At 39.3% G+C, this 20,898-nt stretch overlaps 1 protein-coding gene across 1 annotated transcript in view; it reads right to left on the bottom strand.

The window, feature by feature from the left end:
- Nucleotides 1–9,483: 9,483 nt before the first annotated feature.
- HIVEP1 (human immunodeficiency virus type I enhancer binding protein 1) overlaps nt 9,484–20,898 on the bottom strand; it is a 155,795-nt gene continuing 144,380 nt past the window's right edge. The window contains exons 8-9 of the mRNA XM_011989663.1: nt 12,557–13,047; nt 9,484–11,200 (exon numbers count right to left, since the gene is read on the bottom strand). Coding sequence (XP_011845053.1) covers nt 10,022–11,200; nt 12,557–13,047 — 1,670 coding nt within the window. The 3' untranslated portion in view covers nt 9,484–10,021. The remainder of the gene's footprint in view (nt 11,201–12,556; nt 13,048–20,898) is intronic.

The raw sequence follows: 20,898 nt of genomic DNA, 5'->3' as shown, positions 1-20,898 counted from the left end.
TAAAGATGAGAAAATTGAAGCGCAGAAAATAAATAATTTGACAATTAGCTGGTAAATTGTTTCTATATGCAATACTTAAAAAAAAATTAAGCTAAGGTTTTGATTTGACAGATAAACTAGAAAACATCATCACTATTTAATGGTAATTAGATACTAATATTAATATTCATCAGATACCAATTATTAATTCAATATTAATAATATTGTTGCAATGTGTAGATTATAAGCCTTGAGATAGTTTTTGCAAATCTATTCTCTCTTGCCCACACCCCATTTAGTCGTAAATTCATGAGATGACTCATAACAGAGATACAATGTATGGTCATTGAAATAAACCTTGAACAGAGATTGAACTTATGTTCATTTGCACCAGCCACCAGATCTAAATGGCCCCTAACTCTGGACCGAAGTAATGCGATGTACAGATTTTACAAATCGTTCATTTACAAATCATTTAAATTACATTACAAATCATTTACAAATACATTTGGCATGTATTCTACATGCTGAAGAAAGTTATTTAAATAGCAACGACAAAGACAACAACAACACTACAAGTTGTAAGTGCCTCTAAGAGACAATACAAGTCCGTCATGGAACTATTTTCTCTATTTCAACTGAAATTCTAAAGATCATATGACTCTACCTGTAGCAGAAAGAAACTTGAAATGTTTTGTCGCCTGAATCCGTTGTGTCTTCCAAATGCTGCTTCTTTTTTTGAAGGATTTAGAAAAAACGACAACAAAGGGTTCACAGGAATTTGTCTAGTTACAAAACAAAACAAACAAAACATTTTTCCAGGATTGGTCCCTGGGGTCCCTGTGTCAGTTCTGATCTTTATCTGCGTTTAAAGGACCTTCAGGGCACTGACCTGGGGGCACTAGGGTTGCTTAAGTATCAAAGAGGGTTGATGTACCGTATACTAAATATTTTACAACTATTTCCAACAGAGGCTTAATGCTTTCATTAAGCATTTAACTTCAGTAGTTAAGTGAAGTTTTTAATAATTTGGGTCTGATTTTTAAATAATAAATTTTAGAAATTATTTTATTTTTCTCCTCATAGACTATTTTTCGAAATTTGGTTTCTCATAATCGATATTATGAATTCAAAAGTTTCCAACCCTTATAGATTAGCAATGATGCATATTATTTCATTAGAATAGTTAACATACTTTGAATGAAGACTAGATTGTTCAATCAGTAATTATTATGATTGCACGTGGTTGAGTATAAATAATAAGTAGACTGCAAGAAGTCGTAAACTACTTCTGGCAAATAAAAATGTTGAAGGAACAGAAAATGTCTTGCTGTGTAGTGAATGTATAGAGATATTCCAAAATAACTAAATTCAAATGCATTAAAGGGCACTACTGCTGAATCAAAACTGTTCTTAACATTTGACCCAACTGGGCAAAAATAAGCCTTGCTATTAGCAGAGAAAACTAAGCATGCCTGGCTAATTGACTGATCTCCGAGCTGGCTTTTCTTTCCATGACTGATCTCCAGGAATGTAGAGCCCTGACGTCTTTCACCTATCATGGTTTCCTTAGATCTCATTTGGCAACATTCATAGGTAGCTAACTAAACATACTGTCTTTCAAGTGACTGAAAACAAATGAATGAAAGATGTCTCAAGCAAATTCAACAACATAACAAATGCCTATTGGTCTTCGCGAAATATCGTTTTCAAACCCACAAATATATGGACATCATAAAAGTTATCGAATTATTCACTTCTGCATTTCAGAACCAAAAGTAAGAATCAGACAAAGAAAAAAGTTACGTTATATATAGGGACCTCTATTGCCTTATACTGAAATATGGAATCATCTGCTAAACAGAACAAATATTTATTTTTCTCTCTTATACCTTTTATAGCTAAAATGTATAAATACCTTCATTTCCAAGTTCCTGTCATTGCCTTCTTTCCCTCATAAAGTCTGCACATAAAAAGCAGTGCAATTTGCTGTCCCCTTCATAGGAGAAATATGCTTAAATTATTATTTTCTTTATAAAATGTAAAGGAAAATTGCTCCATTTCTTTTTGGAAATATTTCTGAAAAGATCAAACTCAGGAACTTTATAATATGTTATGCTGTATTCCAACCATGTCAATACTCAAAACAATGTGAATCCATGCACCACTGTCTTCCCTCCAATCTTTTAGCATAAGACACGTAACAAAGACATTTTTCTGAATAATGATTAAGAACTGAAACCTAATATACTTGGAAGTTTACATGTCTTATGCTTGATTAGAATTGTCACTTTGGATGGCTCTTTTATCTCCTGCTATTTAAGTTAAATGTTTCTTCACTAAATATTTTTATGGCTCCTATTACATCAGTTGTGAGAAAGGGCAAAGAAAAAGGTTACAAAATCTATTATTTGTACAAATATGCATGGCACTGGACATACTCATTTTTGTAGAAAATTTAAATGGGATGTTTTATGAATACTAAATAGACTTTCACCTAGAAATGAATACAGTACAACCCAATTACCATAAATCATTACTGAAAATGCAGCATGGAACAGTAGGAAAAAAAAAAAAAAGGACTCCGTTTCAACTCCCAGCCTCACTACTTAACTAGCTTTGCAACCCTGAGCAATTTTCTCAACCACAATGTGAGGCTGACTTCATATAATGCAATATCTGTTGTAACTGTTAAAATTAAAAATACTGCACTATATAAAATGTGAGTTTTTTATAAAATACTATCATACCAACAGAGCACGACCTACAATCTCAAAATTTAAATCTAATAAGAATATCTTGTTAGTTTAAGTAAGAAGATTTACCTATCTTTGAAAAGTCATTTATCAATATATCTTTGAGCCAGGAAAATTTCCTGTTTAATTTGAGGTGTCTTAATAATTACCTAAATCAGCTACATTTTTTTTTTTTTTTCCAGAATTAGGTTTATGGTCTAGGTGATGGGGAAATAAAACTTATCTGGATTCTTAATTTCCACTTTTCCATCCTTACCTTAGCATGCTGTCCTCAGTAACAGTCTAGTTCCCAGTAACAATCTGGCACCTCAAAAGAATATTTGTTCAGTGTGCTGAAATAGACTCTTAATACAGCATCTAATGTACACCTCAGGTATGATGGAATGAGACAGGCCTAGCTTCTCAGAGAACAAAAGCAAAGTAATTAGAAAACTTTTGTTAAATGTCATGGGGACTTTTAATTTTAATTACGTCTGAAAGGCCAAATCTACAAAATGAACAAAACTCGATTCTCGACTTAGAGAAATGTCTGCCTAATCTATCTCTCTGATGATGGACTGTGGGTGGGTCATGGGTTTGAGTCCCAGGTTCTTCTCAGCTGCCTCTATCTACTCTCTCAGAGCAGATCTAGTTGTCAGAGTCCAAGCTCTTGGAGGTGGTGTCCATTCAGAGAATCAAGCGGAGGGGTGAACAGCTGAGCCTCGCCTCCCCAGTGATCCCAATACATCTTAAAGGATTGGCATGAATCATACTAGAATGTTTAAACTTACAGTCTTCCTTGAAGGGAAATCACTATGTTCTTCCATATTTATGTCTGATTATTATGCAAATATGAGCTTTAGCTGTGAGCCATGAATTCCCACTAGCTTCTTGCTATGAGGTTAATCTTAGTTTTACACAAAAATGAATGGGGACATGGTATTTCCCTCACGATAGCCCACTTTCTCTTCTTTCATAATCCCTGAACTCTCTCTCCTTCCACCAGAAAGACAACTTCTTTTATTACTTCTGCTCTGTGACTCCCTAGGTGTGTCCTTAGCTATTGTGAGGAACCCTTTAGATTATCCTATTTCCAGCCCCTCTCACAGGGGCCACTGTGAGCTTGGCCTCAGAGCCTGATGGCCTCAAAATGTGCTCTTTTGTCCGTATCTTCTTCAAGCCTGGAGTCCGATTATGGAGGATGCTCCTGGAATGCTCTGATCATGAGGGTACAGAGTGTGGTTTTACTTAGTGTATTACGAAATCATGGATTTCTGGCTGGGCGTGGTGGCTCATGCCTGTAATCCCAGCACTTTGGGAGGCTGAGGCAGTAGGATTGCTTGTGGTCAGGAGTTCAAGATCAGCCTGGGCAACATAGCAAAATCCCATCTCTACAAAACATAAAATAAAAAATAAATAACGTATTTCTACTATCCCCCAGGTTATGCTTTTTATTGGGAGACGGAGGGATGAGGGTGGCACATACTTAACTTTGTACGAAGCAAACTGCTGTTTTTTAGTACCCTTAAATTTTCAATCCAAGTGCCAGGGCTTTTGCTTTCTTGTTAAATTGTCTTATTCATATTCAGCCCATCTCTCCACTTGGTTGAATCTTCTGGACACTGATCCTGATCTATTTGGGTCATCAGCCAATGTCTCCTCTATTATATTGAGTCCGCCAACTAAAAAGAAAGGATACTGTGGCACTGGGTCACTCGTGATTGCTTCCACCCTCCTCTGCATTACTTCCCTTTCCTCCTTACTTTTGTGTCCCGTGACTGCCTTGCCCTCCCATAAGTTATTAACACATTAGGAAAGTGACGATGATGGTCTTTGAGATCCAAAGCCCGTGCTCCTTTCCCTATAGTGCTGTGACCCACTGAGTGCTCTTTTCACTTGACAAGCCCACCATACTAATCATCCTTAAATCAAATCCATAATATTACTGCAGCTTTGTCAGATGCCTTGCTAATTCCCAAAATGTGGTTTATTCCCTTGGTCTCAATGCTCTTTCATGTTCCCTGCCATTTGCTTCTGTTTTGTGCTGTTACGTCACACCATCCTGGTTTCAAATCCCAGCATCTGCATGGCAAGGTTTCGTCACATCTGTGAGTTGCAGCCTCTCCACCTATAAAACGAAGAGATAATCCTTCCTGCTCGGAATTACGTAAGATTATAGACGGCATGCCGTAGGGATAAATATAGACTGTCCTCCACAGTGCTTCTGTCTGTTCTGTCTCATCTACTATCTCTGCTTAACCAAGTCCCTTCAAGGCCATATTTAAATGTCTCATTCTCTTTGAAGCACCCCCTCTTCAACTCAGCCGGGAATTCTTCTTCATTCGTACTCCTGCTGCACTTGGTGGTACCTTCTTTTGCCATCCAGGATACCTTGCATCTTGCTGACTTACTCTTCTACTAGAACTGAAGCTCCTGAGGGACAGGCGTCATTTAATTTGCATCAAATTTGCATTCCCAAAGTTTTTTTTTTTTTTTTTTTGAGACAGTCTCACTCTGTCACCCAGGCTGGAGTGCAGTGGCGTGATCTCAGCTCACTGAAAGCTCCGCCTCCCAGGTTCATGCCATTCTCCTGCCTCAGCCTCCCGAGTAACTGGGACTACAGATGCCCATCACCACACCTGGCTACATTTTTTGTATTTTTAGTAGAGACGGGATTTCGCCGTGTTAGCCAGGATGGTCTCGATCTCTTTACCTCATGATCTGCCCGCCTTGGCCTCCCAAAGTGCTGGGATTACAGGTCCCAAAGTGTTTCTACACTGTTGGTGCTAAATATTATTGAACATCTGAGTGAATCCTCTTCTTCCACTTCGACTGGTCCCTGGCACATGTTCGTCTTAGACTTCATGACTGCTATTGTTGTTCTACTCCTTAGCATCATGTCTATTCTAAAGTCCCAAATCCTGTACCTCCTTCAAAATACAGCAATCCCCAGTATACACAAATCATTCTTTAACTTCTTAAGACAATCACTTTCTTAACTCTCATACATTTTTAAAGTCTGTGGTTTCTATGATGTGGTCTATTGTCATGTCCTAGTTTACATGATCTCTCGTAAGCAGGCATCCTCCTCTGGGGCAGAAACTGTATCTTCTAATTTATTTTGGAGTTGGTTGGTATTAAATTATTATTGGATTTTGGATGTCTGGGCGTTTTCTTTAAACCCAAGCCTGATTCAGAAGACAGTGAACACCTAGGAGCAGATAATGCTTCTTTTATGCCTACAGTGCCTTCCACAGAACCTTTATACGCAAGGTTCCAGATAAAACTGTGTGTGCAAAGACTAGGAATCCAATATATTTAAGTAAATGCATCATGACTTTGAGATAACAGATGTTCCTTGATTTACCATGGGTTACATCCCAATGAATCTATTGTAAATTGAAAATATCCTAAGTCAAAAATGCATTTAGGCCGGGCACAGTGGCTCACGCCTGTAGTCCTAGCACTTTGGGAGGCCGAGGCAGGCGGATCACTGGAGGTCAGGAGTTCGAGACCAGCCTGGCCAACACAGGGAAACCCCATCTCTACTAAAAATACAAAAATTCGCCAGTGTGGTGGTGTGTGCCTGCAATTCCTGCTATTCGGGTGGTTCAGGCGGGAGAATCACTTGAACCTGGGAGGCAGAGGTTGTACTGAGCCAAGATCACGCCACTGCACTACAGCCTGGCAACAGAGCAAGACTCTGTTTCAACAACAACAAAAAAGCATTTAATATATCTAACCTACTGAACATCATAGCTTAGCCTACCCTACTTGAAACATGCTCGCTTACATTAGCGTACAGTTGGACAACATCATCTAACAATTATTTATTTATTTAAAAATAAAGTCTAGAATATCTTGTGTGATGTACTGAATACAGTGCACTGTAGTGTGTTTGTGGTGACAATCATGTGGCTGGCTGGGAGCTTTGGCTCCCTGCTGCCGCCCAGCATCATAAGAGATCAAACCACATATTGCAAGCACAGAAAGATATCAAAATTCAAAATTCAGAGTGTGGTTTCTACTGAATGCTTATCATTTCCACACCAGTGTAAAGTTGAAAAATCATTAAATTGAACCATAGTAAGCTGTGAAGAGCCTGTATATAATTTGTAGAGAAAAACATTGTGCTATTCTTGCTTTAAACCTTCTTTCTCCTTTTTCCCCACTTGGTAATGAGAGCAGGGAGTTATTGCCACTAAAATATTATATATGTATATGTATATAAATATATATATATTACAAAACATATTTTGAATATCAAATGGGAAATTTAATATTTTAAGTCATGGGAAGTCACTTTGAGAGAAGGTTCTTCAGGTGATATACATCCTGTATTTAGAACTTATAGATGGTTTTGAAATAAAATTAATGAAAATCATCTCTCTGGTACTATTTGAAGTTGACTGCAAAATGTAAGGTGAAAACCAGAAAAGTCAAAAAGAACCCTGATGTTATAATTTGAACTGAGCATGCATCAAGATCTATTAACTATCTTGACAGTCTTCCAATAAAAACGATTATTTTCCATAATCCTTATTAAGTGCTATCACTTAAAATTCAGGTCAGGGATTAACTAGTAAGAAACATGTTACTTATACTGTTTCTGTGAAAGGAAAATCAGGTCTATATATAAAAAAATAACTGAGAAAATTTGTACATGAAATACCATCAGTTAATTATCATTTCGAAAGAAATAATTATCATTTTGGCTTAAACTTTAGGGAATGAAAATAAGTTATTTGAATGCCCTTGATTTACTTTATAATACATTTTCATAAGCCAGATATAATAATCTTTAACTAGAAAAACGACCTTTGGTTCTTCAGCTGTTTTTTCCAGTACTTCTGATGATGACATTGCAGTGGATTCACACAAGGTATTGAAATTGTTACACATTAAAACTTTCACCTGTTTTGCTGATAAATTATCAAAGAGATTTACTATGTCATTGCACCCTAGTTCTCTACGGGCCTGGGTCTCCACACATGACGGTGCAACAGAATAAAAGTCAAATGTAGTTCCACCAGTTCTCCGAATTACCTTATTTGCAAGTCGTTTATATTTGGGAATATCAAGTGGACACTGCTCCTTGGGAAAAGACGACTTTGAAGAAATAGCACAAAATTATTATTCCCTTGTCTATTTTGTGCATGTGATTTCAAAGTATAATGGGTTGGATTTTGGTAATATCTTTATAGAGCTGCATATTGCAAATACTAGCAAAATACTTGAAAGGTCACAGTAAAGTTTGAAAGTTGCTAATATTAAAGGTATGGGCATGATGCATTGAATTTTGAAAAGCCCAAAATAAGAATCGTGAAAAGTACAAAATAAGAGTAAGGTACATTACAGCATTATGAAAGTTTCAAGGGAACATCCACTCACATCACAACACTTGTTTTTAAGTACAGAAATTTTTTAAATTAAGAAAAATCTATAGAAACTAAAAAAACCTCAATGCTAAAAACTCCAAGCATAAATTTTGAATTTAGAGAAGTCATCTGTACTTCATTATGGAGTTAGGAATATGCTTATTATACTGCTTTAAAATTTTAGGCAATAAAAAGTTAAGTTCATGACACAGTTCAACATTAATTTTGAGAAATTGGACGGATAACAGACCTCATTTTCAACTACTATTACTGATAGGGCAATGCCATCCCTAGAGCAGGTATTTCCAGAATTCTTTCCAAAGCTATCTCAGAATATAAAATGTAGTTTTATCTTTTTTGGGAGAATTTTGTTACTTAATCTATGGAAATATGTAAATGCAAATTGAAGCATGCATTTAAAGCATCACAGATCCACCAGAGCGTGCTGGGACTGTAGCACACCTTGGAGATCCTAATTGAGATAAGGATAAGCAAGTTGAAATGCCAGGTCTTTGCAAAGTCACAGACGTGAAGCTGGGGTTGGCTAGCAGCAGGTCTCCAAACCCCTTAGTTGATAGGCTGTCCCCTACCTCTCACCCCGCAAATCATGCTGTTGTCTTACCTATTTTATGTCTCTGCAATCTTTTAAACAAGCCTTTAAAAATGTGAATACATTGACTTACTGATGTAGTAAGTATTCAAATTCCAACATTAAAACACTTTTCTCACAAACCTAGCATCTGTAATCATTACTAATGCAAATCACTGCAGTGGTAATTGGGGGCTCCCCATGTCCCCATATTTTTCTGAAGAAGGATGGTTTAACGTTCCAGGACAGGAAACAGTAATGTCTAAAGAGAGTCACTTAAGTAATTTAGAAGTCTGGATTTGGCTTTTCCGTCATCTCGGGCCCTCTGCAGTTCAGTGCTGGACAGAGCTCTGTGAGTGTAACAGGATCAAGGGAAAGAAGAGCCCATAGCTCACGAACAAATCTAGTGTTGGAACCTGGAAATGGGGTTATATGGGTCTCATCTGAGCCAAATTCTAAGGACAATGGGTTTTAACTCATGTTGCCCAGAAATTTCCATACCCTCACTGAGGAACGTTGCCCATTTTAGGCTATACGCTTTATGTACGTACAGAAAGTATTCTTATATATTTAGTCTTCTAATAATAACAATGAAATGACTTCTCACAAGTAAGAAAAATAGGTCTCGCGGTTGTATGGATTTTGGTTACAGTTTCGCATGGTAGAAAGGCGACTCAAGTCTCTGTTTACAAAAAAAACTAAGGGTTGAGGGGAATGTGGAAAGAATGGAACCCAGAGCTATTTTCCAAATGCAGATCACTGACCACTGGATGATATAAAGAAGGCACAACTGAAGCAATGGTAAAGTCAGTAAACAATATTTTACTGAAACATTTCATAACACAGAAAATCTGTCTGAAGTGTAAAGTTACTGTCTTACATAAGGAGAACAGACCCATTTTCAAAGACTAATATGAATACAATAAATATGGAGTTTACATACTAATTTATACACAGAAACTCTGCCCCATAGCCATAAAATTTATATTTAACAGTGGAACATATAATTTAATCATCTGATTTATTTGACAGGTCTTCCTTACTAAACACAAATAACTACCTGGTTTTCATATACATATATAATATATTTTTATGTATATAGATATTCAACAATCTGTACAGTTTCTAAACATAAAGCTCCTAAAAGGCACAATTGTCTATACAACATGTACAAAAATGGCTGGAGCTGACACAAAACAACAATTATTGGTCAAAAGTTCATGATTGCACAAAGATTAGTCATGAGTTTATGTCAGAAAAATGTGCTTTAAGGAAAGGAGGGTTTTCAAAGAAACCTGTAAGTGTTATTAAAAAAAAAAAGCAATAAAAAATAAAACCCATTAGGTTGCTATCACAAGCCTGTCCTCGTCATCATCACTGCTCACGTCGCTGAACTGCACAGTGGGCTGCCTCCGCGGCAGTACTGTGGGCCTGGGCACCTGTCTGTCTGGAGAGAGAGTCTGCTGGCCTGAGGGCTTTGTAAAAACGTCAGAATGTGCCTTCAGCAGAGGTTGTGACGTGGACACTGGTTGGCCCTGTACGGAAGTGGGTTCAGGCTTGGGCTTCACGTGATTTGCCGAGGCAGCCTTCTCTGTGTCCATTTTACTCAGGCTATCAAGCCTTGCATGGTCACCTGCAGGGGCAGGTGGATTCAGAACTTTTTTTGCGTTTTCCCGCTGGACTTTAGGTGACCCCTGAGGAGACTCGGTCCTGCTGACCTGGTTTGCACTGGCTACAGAAGTCTGCTTGGGTTGTGTCTCGCATGCTTTGCTTTGGGAAGCTGGCATTTCAGGAGCTCCCTGTGCATCGACGGTTACTTGACTGACTGAGGGGATTAAGGTAGGCAATGCTATGTTCAAGATCTGGAGACCTGGAATGTGTGCCTGAGGGGCAGGGCTGCTTTGTGAGGAAGGGTTTGCAGTCAGAACCTGCAGTCCGACAGCATTGAGAGCCAGTCCTGGTGGATGGACTTGTGGGGCCATATTTGCATTGGCTAGGCCTACAATATTGACAGTTTCCATGCTTAACGAGGGGAGTGACTGCAAGCCTGGGGTACTTAGGTTCTGAAGGCCTGGCACGCGGATTTGGCCAATAGGAATACATGGCACAACACTGCTTAATTCAGCCACTCCGGCGGGGTTTGTAGGGCCAGACACTTCTTTGACCGTATCCCCGGGAGTACCCAAAGTTCTGTGAACGACACTGACAGCAGGGATCGTGAGCTGCACTGGTCCAGCCTGAAGGGGCACAAACGTGGAGTATGTGAGGCCAGCAGGTACCACGTGGATCCCCCCAACTGGAACCATATTATAAGGTGTCCTTGATTGCTGCTGGGAATGCAAAGGAAGGTGGCTAAACAAATGAGTGTGGGGAGAAGGCAGGCCTGGAGTCGGCTGCAGAGTTATTTGCTGCTTCTGTTCTTGAGGGTCAGGATGTGGTGAGGCCACAGAAGGCATCCCCGCCGCTGTCTGGGGGCTGTGCTCGGCTGCAGCAGGAGGAAGTCTTACAGGTGACGGGCTCTAAATGACAAGACAGAACAATCCTTTTATGACCGCTTTTTCATAATCCCCGAGCTATCAAGCTAGTGCTAAATCTATTTCTTCACAATGAGATAAAAGGAAACATATTTGCATTGATAAAAATGAAGTTTGCTGCAATGAAATTATTTTTCGATTTTTAAAAATAAGTTTCCAATTAAAAAATTATTACATCTTTAATTTCTTTCTTTCCCGGTAGAAATAATGGCGATACATCTTGTATAGTCTTTTGCATGTCTCAAGCAAATCTCCTGGATTTTGTCATATTGTATACAGAGAATAACCCTGAGAAGTGGACACAGCTATATTCTTAAGCTGTTATTTTTGTTGTTATTTCTGTTTCTGGCACCACTAGCTCCATCTTATTTTAGAGATTAAGAGTTATTGAGAAATTGAGATATAAGTTGGCTGTGACAACTCAATGGGGAAAAATGAAGTAAAGAATTATTTGTGAAGAGATGTTACTGAGAAAAAGGTCTCTGGCTGTTTGTCTGTTCATTTGCAAGTTTATGAAATGTCTACTGAAAACCAGATTTCCAGGCACTGGTAAGTGTCTGAGAGGTTTTCGGATAGAGACGCTTACAGCACAATCTGTCACAGTTAGAAATAAATCCTATTGCAATATTCCATACGTACTGAGGTAAGAGAACTGTCAATGAGAGAAGAATGTATTCCTCCAAGAATTAATCATTTGTCACGAAACAGCCAGAGGTAGAGCAGGGACTCACTCGCAGCACATGGAGCGTGACTTTTCAGAGGCCTGTGTCTGCCTTGAGCTAGTTCCCGGGCAGAAAGCTCTCCCGAGCTGCGGTAGCAATGTGATCATTCAAGCAAAGTGAACTTCTTGATGTGTTTTCGGGTCACATTAACTTTGCCATAGAAACTGGTGGCTGTCTTGCCAATGGGGGCAAAGTGCGAAATGTTTGGATAAGTCAGTGACAACCCATCATCACATTAGCACCAGTGGAAAAACAGCTCAGAAGGGGCCAGCAGATAAATCAGTTGCGGGACTTGTGTTCACCACTGTCACTTTTTTCTTTTTTTAAATTTCAAAAATTTTTCAAAAAGCAAATATAAATAAGGGGGTATATTTTTCAAGAACCATTTGGTTCTTTCACAGCGTTATAATAAAATATCTGAACCGCTTAAAATACTCAACATGATTCCAAAGGACAAAAATGTCCTCTACCCTTAAATACAAGAAAAAAATAAAGCCCAATAGACTGATTTGAACTAAATAAATCCCTCGGGTGCATTCTCTTCTTAAGCCATTAAGTTCTCCATATTTAATAGGTTAAATCGAAAAAGGAAATAAAAGAACAACGGCCAATCATTTACCTGTGTTATAGCAATAGCTTTTCCTGCCACAGAGCTTCTCAGAATTTCTTCCGACTCAGGGTAGTCCACAGACATCTGATGACACGGGGACCTGGAAGCGTCTACAGACAGAGTTGTGTCGTTTTCATCTCTCGCGGCACGCTGCCTGGCCTTCCCCGGGGACAGTGTCTTCCTACTGTACTCAGACTGTGCTGTGCTCAGGATGGTCATTTTGGTGAGCAATGCCCTGGGCAGAACGTCCATTGGGTCCGTGTGTACCGCAGAAAAGCAATCGGTGATCCTGACGTCCTCATCAGCACTCACAGAGTCCTGAAGGCTACTCCTAGATGGAAGGTGCTGCGGGCTGGCTGTGACCGAGGGCGCGGCTGACAGGACTGATTCCGCCTGGCTGTCGTCATCATCGTCTTCATTTTCATTGTCATCCTCATCTGGGCCATCAGATTCTTCAAGATCATATCCAGATCGCTCATAACTGAATCTCTGTTTTTCATCTAATAAAAACAACCAAGAGAGTATGTGATGGAATGCTTTGCAAGTGCACAGAGGCTATTTTTAATTTTTTTTATAGGTTTGGTAACTCTGTGAGGATTATAAAAGACAAGGACCCTGCCCACAACGAGCCTCCGCCCTGGCTGAGGAGAAGGCCCTGGGGAAGAACAAGACAGGTGGCCATCAGGATTCAGAGGAGGGCAGCTCTGTGGGAGGGCCGGGTCAGGGATGAGGAATGGGAAATGACTCTTAGAAGGCGAATGAGGCAGGCGGAGGGTAATCAAGAAACAAGGAAACGAAGGCCTTGAAAATCTTTAGAAAATCTTTAAAACACAACTGAACTACATATAAAATTAATAAAGAGTTCAAAGCAACTCTTTTCCTGAGCTTTTTCTCTATTTTGTATCCTCCTTTTACTGAACAAATTAAATCAAACACAAAAAGCTGACGGCTGTTGGTATCTGTGAGCAAAATACATTTTCTTTAGATCTGAATAGTATCACAGATGAGGAAAGAAAAGGACTTTTATTTGAGGAATGTGGGCCCTTTCAAATTACTAGGCCTCAGAGAGGCATTAAGATGACACAGCAATCACATCCTACCCCCCACTTTACTGGAGCTGCTTCCCATTGCCACAGGTAGCTGCGAATTAACCTAGTAATGTGGCATCGGACACCATATCCCACACTTTATAGCTTAACCACGGACAGGCAGTCACTAATCACTGTTACTCCTGTATATCAATGAGAATTCCTAACAGAACTGTCTAACAGTCTACTCGGTAACACCGCCTTCCTCTCCCGCCCTGTTTTTTTGTTTTTGTGGTTTTTTTTTTCTTTTTGCCTTTAAAAATCTGCGTGTAACAAAGGCCAAGCAAGCAGTTTGGGTGAGTCATCTGGGCAGCTGTCCTTATTCTGGCTCAAGTCAACCCTTTCAACCACACTTTGTGCTTTAGTTTCTTCTTTTGGTTGACACAGGCATGTTTCAATGGTCCTCCGTGTCGTCATATTCACCTAATGTGTAAGCCTTCTTATTTGCTGAGAGATGCTAACATTTGCTGTCAATTTCTGTGATATGATTCAACCCATTCCTCATAGAAAGGGGGATATTATCTAAAAGTCGTTAGTATCAGCCTCATAACATCATGTGAAACTGAGTTTAACAAGGAATCTTCAGATGACCCAGGAAATAGTTTCAGAAATCTCATAAGCTCATGTGGAACTTTTAGACTCTTCACATTTTCAAAATCTTGCAAATTAGAGGTTCTTTCACACAGAAAGTTTAATAAAATTTAGTTATGGGGGAGGAATGTCACTGAGATATAATAAAGATGACATTAGACAATGTACAGTTTAGCTGTGATACATTCTGCACTTACAGGTATTTTTTGAAGAGAGAAAAACATGTAAACAGAGCAACAAGCAATAGGCTGCCTTTCCCAAATGGCCTAGACGTTAATTTTTTACTACTTTTTCTTTGTATATGACAAAAATAAGTTCTTAGAGAAAAGTCTTAGAAGATCCATACAAAAGATTTGAGGGTGATTATTTCTAGGGGATGAAAAGAACTTGACATTTTACATTATTTATCACAAACGTGTGTTACTTTTATAATTAAAAAACTCAAAGATGAAACATGCATTTAGGTTCCGTTAGCATGTGATTTCATAAGCCTTTTGCTTTTAGGGTTCTACTGTTATGCTGTAAAATAAGTAATGAAATAAAATAATACCAAAATATTGAATGGCTCTAGGGGCCTAGGCTGGAGACAGAATGTGTGATTTCCGGGTAAATGCCCAGACTCCTGTGCCTCAGCTACTTCTCTACCTTGTCTGATGTTTGGCATTGTAAAATTCGAGTCATCCTCAATTTGACTTGAATTCGCCACATCAGTAGCAAATTAGGTATTTTTGTGTGTGTGTGGAGACGCGTCTTCTTTAAAGAAGTAAAATTTGTAAAAAGACTAGAGAGACTGGGAGAATAAGTTACTGGAGAGAAAGGATGATTTCGTTCAAGGCTGATCTTGCCGTAAAGTCTAACAAGGATGTGACTGTTTGCGTTAAACACACACACGCGTGCATGTGCATACACACACACACACACATATGCTTGGCCTAACTTTGAACTTACAACTTTTTCCAAACCCATCAATAAGCCGAGGTCCGAGATAATCAACAGCCCAAAATCTAAGGAAACACAAGCTTGCGTCACCGAGGGCAGACACAACAGAATCCCGGTCAGGAGGGTCCTGCTCAAGTATCTGGTTAGAGTCAAGAGTGGGCTGCCAAGATTGTGTGAAACCTCTGGCGGTTACACTCTCACACAGGATCCATGCCATGATCATCACTCAGGTGCTCACAGGAAGGTGCGGTACGAAGTGGCCACTGCGTTCCAGATACTGGGGAGAGAAGCAGTAACCCAACAGGAGTGGCAAGGAACTACACCTGGAACCGTCTCCCCTGTCTCCACCAGGAAAACAAAAGACTCACCCTGTGAGGACAAGGGTGGCACGCACTGTTGTCCTTAGGACACTGGTGAAAACTCACTGCAATGTAGAAAGGGAACAGGACAAACATACACACACAGCCTGTCTCCCTGGGGAGGGACAGGATTACACAGAAACCCCTATAACACTTGGGGGACGGGGAGGAGAACTGAGAGGGCCACAGCCCAGAAACCTAAGAAAATGGTGCAGGTACAAGACTGAATCTCAATCGGAGCAGAGACAGCACCCCATCCTCCTCCTCGCCCCCCAGTGCCAAGCTAAGGAGCTTAGAATTACAGGTAACAAAATAGTGCTTGGAGACAAACAGGAGAACAAGAACGTGCAGAGAGAACCTTTCTGAGGTACAGTGCAAAAGGAAGACCCAAAACTAGAACTGAACAGGTGACGTTCTTGTGATCCAACTCCCAACCAAAACACAAGGTATCTCTACAGGAACGTGAAGACTTTGCTGCAGTGAGGATGGCTGTAGTGACAACAAATCGCTCAATCCCAGCCCACTCCTAACTAGATAAACTGTAACTCCCACGCTAAAGGCCTCTAGGAAGGAGAGGCATGCCCATTTCTAGGCATACAAACAATTTCCATGGGTCTCTACTGTCTTACACAAGATGTACAGCTTTCAACACAAAATTACAAGGCATACAAGAAGGCAAGAAAAAAACATGCTTCAGAGAGACAAAGCAATCATCAGAACCACAGTGAGATATGACACCTATGTTAGAAATGACTGAGAATTTGAAATAACGATGGTTAATATGCTGAAGGCTCTAAAGGGAAAGGTAGGCAATAACAGATGGGACTTTCAGCTGACTGATGAAAACTACTACAAAGAATTCAATGAAAATGGTGCAAATAAAAAACACAGTCACAAAACCAAGAAAACTGTCCAATCCAGAATTCTATGCCCATTGAAAATAATTTTCAAAGATGAAAGAGAAACACAGACTTTCTTAGAAAAACAAAAACTGAGGGGATTCACTGCCAGCTGCTTGACCTAGTGGACAATAAATGTTAAAAGGAAGTTCCTCAGGCAGAAGGAACATAACATCAGATGGAGGCCCGGATCTACACAAAGAAACAAAGAACAGTGAAAACAGAATAAATTGTCCCCATTTTTTTTTCTTATTTTTTAATTACTCTAAGAGATACCTGAATGTCTAAAACAATATCCTGTGCGTTCATAGTAGATGTAAATGTAAAAAGGTATGGCCACAATAGCATAAAGGACGGAAAGGAGGAGCTGTGTATATACTGCAGTAAAGTCTACAGGCTCCATGTAAAGCAATGCAATATTATCTGAGGTAGATAACTACAATTTTTAAAGGTATAAATAGTAAGTCAGTTGAGGAAATAGAGCAGAATCATAAAAAACACTCGATTAATACTAGAGAAGGCATCAAAAGAAAACTGAAACCCAAAAATGAAACAAACAGAAAACAGCTGCCAATATGGTACATTTTAATCCAATTACACAAATAACAACATTAAAAGGGGTGGTCTAACACATAAATTAAAAGACAGAAATGACTAGGATTGAATAAAATGCAAGTCCCATGTATATACTGTATATAAGAAATGCATTTAAAAATACTGATATAAAGACAAATAGGTTGAAAATAAAAGTTTGGAGAAAGATATACTATAAATCAATAACTAAAATACAGCTGCAGAAACTATACTAATACCAGACGAAGCGGACTTCAGAGCCAAGAATATTTGGAGGATAAACAGGAGCATTACATAATGATACCGGTCATCCCATGGACATAACAATCCTAAGTGTGTACGCAACAGAGCTTCAAAATAAATGAGTGGAAACTGAACAAAAATAAATAAATCCATAATCAGAGCTGAAGACTTCAATAATCCACTTTCGGTAACTGATGGAACATGTAATAAGAAAATCAGAAAGCACATAAGAGACGTGTAAAACACTATCAAGACCTAACAGACACTTACAGAAATGTTCCACTGAAGAGCAGAACATACCTTTCATGTAAGTGTATGTGGAACATTCACCAGTATATACCATATTCTGAGCTACAAAATAAACCTCAACTATTTTAAATCAGTAGAAACCATACAGAGTGTGTTTTTACATGAAAACAGAATTAAACCAGAAATCAACTAATTGGAAGATATCTGAAAAACCATCAAATTATTGCAGAATTAAAGAACATGTGCATGATACTGGTCCAAGAACAGACACATAGATCAATGGAACAGAACAGAGAACCCAGAAATAAGACCGCACACCAGCAACCATCTGATCTTCAACAAACCTGACAAAAAGAAGTGATGGGGAAGAGTCCCTATTTAATAAATGATGCTGGGAAAACTGACTAGTTGTATGCAGAAAACTGAAACTGGACCCCTTCTTTACAATACATATAAAAAAATTAACTCAAGATGGATTAAAGACTTAAATGTAAAATGCAAAACTATGAAAACCCTTGAAGAAAATCTAGGCAATATCATTCAGGATATAGGCACGGGCAAAGATTTTATGACGAAAACGCCAAAAGCAATTGCAACAAAAGCAAAAATTGACAAATGGGGTCTACTTAAACTGCAGAGCTTCTGCGCAACAAAATAAACTATCAGAGTGAACACACAACCTACAGAATGGGAGAAAGTTTTCACAATCTATCCATCTGACAAAGGTCTAATATCCAGAGTCTACAAGGAACTTAAACAAATTTATAAGACAAAAAAATAACCTGATTAAAAAATGGGCAAATGACATGAACAGACACTTCTCAAAATAACACATACATGTTGCAGCCAACAAACATGAGGAAAAGCTCAACATTCCTGATCATTAGAGAAATGCAAATCAAAACCACAATGAGATACCATCTCAGGCCAGTCAGAATGGCTATTACTAAAGAGTCAAAAAATAACAGATGCTGGAGAGGTTGCAGAGAAAAAGGAATGCTTTGACATTGTTGGTGGGAGTGTAAATTAGCTCAACCATTGTGCAAGACAGTGTGGAAATTTCTCAAAGACCTAGAATTCTGAAGAAATACCATCTGACCCAGCAATCCCATTACTGGGTATATACTCAAAGGAACAGAAATCATTTTATTATAAAGATACTTGCATGCATGTTCATTCATAATAGCAAAGACATGGAATCAATCTGAATGCCCATCAATGATAGACTGGATAAAGAAAATGTGGTACATGTACACTATGGAATACTATGCAGCCATAAAAACGAATGAGATCATATCCTTTGCAGGCACATGGATGGATTTGGAAGCCGTCATCCTCAGCAAACTAATGCAGGAAGAGAAAACCAAATACTGCATGTTTTCACTTATAAGTGGGAACTGAACGCTGAAAACACATGGACACTTTGGGGGGAACAATACTCACTGGGGCCTGTCTGTTGGGGGGTGACGGGAATGTGCTGGGAGAACATCAGGAAGAAATGCTGGGCTTAACACCTAGATGATGAGATGATCTGTGCAGCAAACCACCATGGCACACGTTTACCTATGTAACAAACCTGCACACCCTGCACATGTACCCCTGAACTTAGAAGTTGAAAAAAAAAGAACACATCTCTTAATATTCATTGGGTTAACGAGAAAGTCTCAAAAATGTCAAATATTTTCAACTGGATGAAAATTAAACATTCAAACTTTGTGGGACGTAACTAATGCAGTAGTCAGTGGGAAATTTATCATATTCAACACTTTCATTAGAAAAGAAGAAGGCTCTCAGATAAATCTAAATTTTTCAGTTTTAGAAATCAGAAAAAGAAGATCAAACTAAACTCAAAGCAAGGCGAGGGAAGAAAATAATAAAAATGAGAACCGAAACGATGAAACTGAAAAAAGAAAAATAGAGAAAGGCAATGAAACCAAAAGCTGGGTTGTTGGAAAAATTCTCTGGTAACACTAGCCAAGAAAGAAAGAGAGAAGATACAAATGACCAACATTAGAAAAGAAAGGGGGGATAAACATACACTTTTTAAAAAAAACTATTATACCTTAAGTCCAGGGATACATGTACAGAACGTGCAGGTTTGTTACATAGGTATATATGAGCCATGGTGGTTTGCTGCACCCATCAACCCATCATCCAGGTTTTAAGCCCTGCATGCATTAGGTATTTGTCCTAATGCTCTCCCTATCCTTGTCCCCACCCCCCGACAGACCCCGGTGTGTGATGTTCCCCTCCCTGTGTCCATGTGATGAACATACAATTCTATGCATTTGCCAAAAACCACATACTATACACCATAAAGTAAATTTTGTTGTAAGTAAATAAAAACAGAATCCATTAGGATGTGGGGTGAACCTAAGAGGAATGCAAGCTGAGACAGATGGCTCTGACTGCAGCTGCATGAATGGCACAGCCACGCTAAGGGCATGGAAAGTAAGGTCCTGTCCCAGGTAACCTTGGCAAAGAGGGTTTTGAGTGGAGACAGTGAAGGCTAGAGACAAGAATGGCACACACTGCACTGTAATTTTAAATCTGTTTCTTACAGGAGTAAAGGTAAGGATTTTTCAAACTAGTTTATTTGTATCCTAGAACTGAGCAAATACGTAAACATACTGTAGGTGCGAACCAGGTTTCTCACTGGGGGTGAAGAAGAGAAGGAAATGGAGGAGACTAGAATAAATTTAGTGGTGCTGGACTGGAAGTTATTGGTATGGATTCATGTCTTCACCTGTATATATGGAATACACATGTACACTGCAACCTCTACCTCCCAGGGTCGAGTGATTCTCTTACCTCAGCCTCCTGAGTAGCTGGGATCACAGGCGCCCACCACCATGCGTGGCTAATTTTTGTACTTTTAGTACAGACGGGGTTTCACCATGTTGGTCAGACTAGTCTCGAACACCTGACTTCAAGTGATCTACCAGCCTCGGCCTCCCAAAGTGCTGTGATTACAGGCATGAGCCACTGCGTCCGGCCCGCTTTAGGGTCTTTTACTCTACTGATACCACTATTCTCTCAGATAAGCTTGTACAACAAGCACCTCCCTATTAGCCTCATAGTCAAATCAAGACTTCTCACAAGTACCTTCTGTCTTCCTATTGTTTAATAGGACACTATCAATTCTTGAAATCAATTTCAACACTTCTATTGGTTAACTTGGAAGCACAGGAAATTTCACCCCAATGCACTCTAACCTATATACACATTTTAAATTCTTAGTACCTAAAAGTGCTCTTATCTTTTTTTTTTTTTGAGACGGAGTCTCGCTCTGTCGCCCAGGCTGGAGTGCAGTGGCCGTATCTCGGCTCACTGCAAGCTCCGCCTCCCGGGTTCACGCCATTCTCCTGCCTCAGCCTCCCGAGTAGCTGGGACGACAGGCGCCCGCCACC

This window comes from Mandrillus leucophaeus, unplaced genomic scaffold, assembly GCF_000951045.1.
Source record: "Mandrillus leucophaeus isolate KB7577 unplaced genomic scaffold, Mleu.le_1.0 Scaffold36, whole genome shotgun sequence".
Lineage (NCBI taxonomy): Eukaryota > Metazoa > Chordata > Mammalia > Primates > Cercopithecidae > Mandrillus > Mandrillus leucophaeus.
This window is presented reverse-complemented; position numbering and strand designations above follow the sequence as displayed.